Consider the following 4,269-nt stretch of genomic DNA (forward strand, 5'->3'; position numbering starts at 1 on the left):
TACCACCGTCCACCACCGTCCACCACCGTTGCGGACGATACCAAACTCTGAAAAGTGTCATTCAGCCTCCTGAAACATGACGAAGTGAATGTGAACAGAAACATGAAGAATCTTCAATGTGAACATGATTCAGAAACCGTCTAAGGTTCAGAACTTTCAAGCGTTTCAGTAGAAAGTTTAATGTTCTTGACGACGTTGTAGGATACGAAAACGGAGATGTCTGTTGTTTCAGGAAATATTTAGTTCATGTGGTGCTGAAGCTTCATTTAACTTCACACGAGATTCTACAACCAAGGATTCACGAGATGAAAGGGACGCAAGATGAGCACGAGGAGCAGCAGTATTATGGCAGTATTATGGCAATATATTCACAATATTATGGCAGTATATTCACAGTATTATGGCAGTTTTATGGCAGTATTGTGGCAGTATTATGGAAGTATTATCGCAGTATTATGGCAGTATTATTGCAATATTATGGCAGTATTATCGCAGTATAATGGCAGTATAATGGCAGTATTATGGAATTATTATGGCAGTATTATGGCAGTATATTCACAGTATTATGGCAGTATTATGGAAGTATTATGGTAGTATTATCGCAGTATAATGGCAGTATTATGGCAGTATTATCGCAGAATAATGGCAGTATTATGGAAGTAATAATGGCAGTATTATGGCAGTATTATGGCAGTATATTCACAGTATTATGGCAGTATTGTGGCAGTATTATAGAAGTATTATCGCAGTATTATGGCAGTATTGTGGCAGTATTATGGCAGTATATTCACAGTATTATGGCAGTATTATGGCAGTATTATGGAAGTATTATGGAAGTATTATGGCAGTATATTCACAGTATTATGGCAGTATTATGGAAGTATTATGGAAGTATTATCGCAGTATTATGGCAGTATAATGGCAGTATAATGGCAGTATTATGGCAGTATTATGGCAGTATAATGGCAGTATAATGGCAGTATTATGGCAGTATAATGGCAGTATTATGGAAGTATTATGGCAGTATTATGGCAGTATAATGGCAGTATTATCGCAGTATTATGGAAGTATTATGGCAGTATTATGGAAGTATTATGGCAGTATTATGGCAGTATAATGGCAGTATTATCGCAGTATTATGGAAGTATTATGGCAGTATTATGGCAGTATTTTCACAGTATTATGGCAGTATTATGGCAGTATTATGGAAGTATTATCGCAGTATTATGGCAGTATTATGGAAGTATTATGGCAGTATTATGGCAGTATTTTCACAGTATTATGGCAGTATTATGGAAGTATTATCGCAGTATTATCACACGACGAAAACATTTCATTTATTAAAACAAGAGAAACAGATGTTCACAAAAGGAGCAGTTTGACATGTTTAGTATTTTAGTTTAAAAATTAAATAAATGATTAATTCATAACGAAAATAATAAGTTTAACGTCTTCGTCTGAATGGAAATGATGAAAGCAAGAGTTTTTGAGTTTTGAGGGTTTTGAGAGTTTTGAGAGTTTTTGAGTTTTGAGAGTATTTCCTGTGTGGACTCACCCGGTCCGGTCTGGAGAATTCCCCATCTCTCTTAGTGGGGGAGTCTCGGTCGCCCCGGGGTGAAGGGGGAACCCCCCCGCCCCTCCTCCTCCCCCCTCCTCCTCCTCCTCCACCTTGGGGTCTCGTGCTCTCACCTCACAGTGAGCGCTCACCAGTAAACCCAGAACCAGCACCAGTTCTCCCACTGCCGTCATGTCTGCTGCTGACTGGAGGTCCCCCCCCCCCTGTCACAGCTGCTTTTAAACAGCTAGAGGAGGGGTGAGGGGAGGGGAAGGGGGAGGGAGGAGGTGAGGCCCCGCCTCCTGCTTCCTCTGTTGGTAGACTGAATTCAGTCACATCTTCTCTTCTCTGAACAGATTAAATTTATAATCCTTGTCAGTTTAAATCATTAAATCTGTAGATTTAATCTCTTCAGACATGATCTTGATTTAAAAACGGACGTATTTTCACAATTCTTCATCTCTCTGGAGCAGTTTTGTCTTTATAGTTATATTGAGTAAATATTGTTATTAAATTAGTGAATTATTTATCATTAAATATTGTTTGTTTGTACATATTTTTTGGAGAAATTCGCAGCAGATTTGTTAGAATTAAAGTGAAGCAGCAGAAACAGGAGGAGGAGTAGGTGGAGGAGGAGGAGGAAGAAGGGAGGCCGATGGTTGACAGAGCCAGGGGAGGTTTCCGATGGCACGGAGGGGGCGGTTGGGGAGGCGGGGGTGCGGAGGGGGAGAGGAGGGCATTTCCGAGGATTGTTTTAGAGCTGTGAGGAGGAGGATGAGGAGGTGGAGGAGAACGGGGGATGTGATGTGTGACATTCGGAGGAAGACGGGAACTGAAACAGAACATGTTGAGAAAATAAAGACTTGATAACATGAATTTCCAGCCGAGTGGACGGAAAGTTATAATTTGTAGAATCTGTGAAAGAAGCTCCTCATTGGTTCTTCAATGATCTCGGTCCAGAGAAGGCGGCGGTGTTTCTGGATCATGTTTCTATCTGGTTTCTTCTTTGGAGAGTTTTAACATCATTTGTGGACGCAGCGATGAACTGTGTTCACAGACGATGGTTTTCAGAAGTGTTCCTGAGCCCATGCAGTGATTTCCACTCCAGAATTGGCTGTTTTTTAGATTCTCCACCAGGTTTTAGTTTTTAACTTTCTAGTCGATTCTGTCACAACTTTTCTTTCAACGTGTTGCTGCCATCAAATTCAAAATGAGCAGATATTTTTCATAAAACAATCAAATTTCTGTTTCAACATTTGAAATGTTGTCTTGTATGAAATATGGGTTTACATGATTTTTAAATCGCCCCATTCTGGTTTTATTTACATTTTCACAACATCCAAACATGAATTATTTACTATTATTGTTGTGAAAAAGAGGAAGAAGTAGTAAACGGGTGGATGATGATGAAAGACTCCATCAGACTCAATAAAAGTTAATAATGAAGAGTTTGTGTGTGTTGAGGATGTGACCAGCAGGGGGTAGCAGCTTCATGCTGCATCATGGTGTGGTTGTACTGAGAGGTGCCTGCAGGCAGCGACGAGGGAACATTTACTCAACTTAAGTACAAAATTCTAGATGTTTGTACTTTCCTTTGTTTTTGCTGTTTTCATTCTTCTATTCGACCGAATCTCAGCGGTGATTATTGAATTCTTCTCGCCACTATTTGACTGACAGCTTCAGTTACAGTTTTCCATCCCTTTCTGTCCAGTTAAAACCACGTATCTCCAAATTTGGTGATTTTGTTTGATAAACTGAATGATCAGATGTTTCTCTGACTTTGTAATCTACATAAACTACTTTAAATCCCTCTTGGATTCTCTTATTGTTGTTTTACAGAACAGGAATACAAACAGATGATGATCTTATAGAATATGATGCATTCATTTAGATTAAACTAAACAATAGGACATGAAGATTTAAATTATTAATATGATGTAATTTATGAAGTTTTTCGTGAGTTTTTGCAGTAGAATTGCAGGAAATAGCAAAAATTGCAACTAAAGGAAAAATGTCTGCTATTTTTTGGTAACAACTTCCTGATAAACAGGAATTTGAGGTGACTTCCTGTGATAATATAAAGTGACTTCCTGTGATAATATAAAGTGACTTCCTGCGATAATAATCTGAGGTGATTTCCTGTGATAATAATCTGAGGTGATTTCCTGTGATAATAGTCTGAGGTGATTTCCTGTGATAATAATCTGAGGTGATTTCCTGTGATAATAATCTGAGGTGATTTCCTGTGATAATAATCTGAGGTGATTTCCTGTGATAATAGTCTGAGGTGATTTCCTGTGATAATAATCTGAGGTGATTTCCTGTGATAATAATCTGAGGTGATTTCCTGTGATAATAATCTGAGGTGATTTCCTGTGATAATAATCTGAGGTGATTTCCTGTGATAATAATCTGAGGTGATTTCCTGTGATAATAATCTGAGGTGATTTCCTGTGATAATAATCTGAGGTGATTTCCTGTGATAATAATCTGAAGTGACTTCCTCTGATAATAATGAGGTGACTTCCTGTGATAATAATCTGAAGTGACTTCCTCTGATAATAATCTGAGGTGACTTCCTGTGAAAATAATCCTGATGTGTTGAACTCAAATTTATAGAAAGTGTTTAAAAGCTCCTTTTTGTTACAGAACAGACAGTCTGTGATATAATATAGAATATAGAACATTGAATATAGAACATAGAATATAGAACA

At 38.1% G+C, this 4,269-nt stretch overlaps 1 protein-coding gene across 1 annotated transcript in view; it reads right to left on the minus strand.

The window, feature by feature from the left end:
- The window catches only part of mmrn2a (multimerin 2a), a 14,059-nt gene extending 12,303 nt beyond the window's left edge, over window positions 1–1,756 (minus strand). The window contains exon 1 of the mRNA XM_069723774.1: window positions 1,556–1,756. Coding sequence (XP_069579875.1) covers window positions 1,556–1,749 — 194 coding nt within the window. The 5' untranslated portion in view covers window positions 1,750–1,756. The remainder of the gene's footprint in view (window positions 1–1,555) is intronic.
- Between the last annotated feature and the right edge of the window lie 2,513 nt (window positions 1,757–4,269).

This window comes from Brachyistius frenatus, unplaced genomic scaffold (assembly GCF_029030835.1).
Source record: "Brachyistius frenatus isolate BFR_SWC_R1_liver_20210118 unplaced genomic scaffold, ASM2903083v1 Contig_344, whole genome shotgun sequence".
NCBI lineage: Eukaryota > Metazoa > Chordata > Actinopteri > Embiotocidae > Brachyistius > Brachyistius frenatus.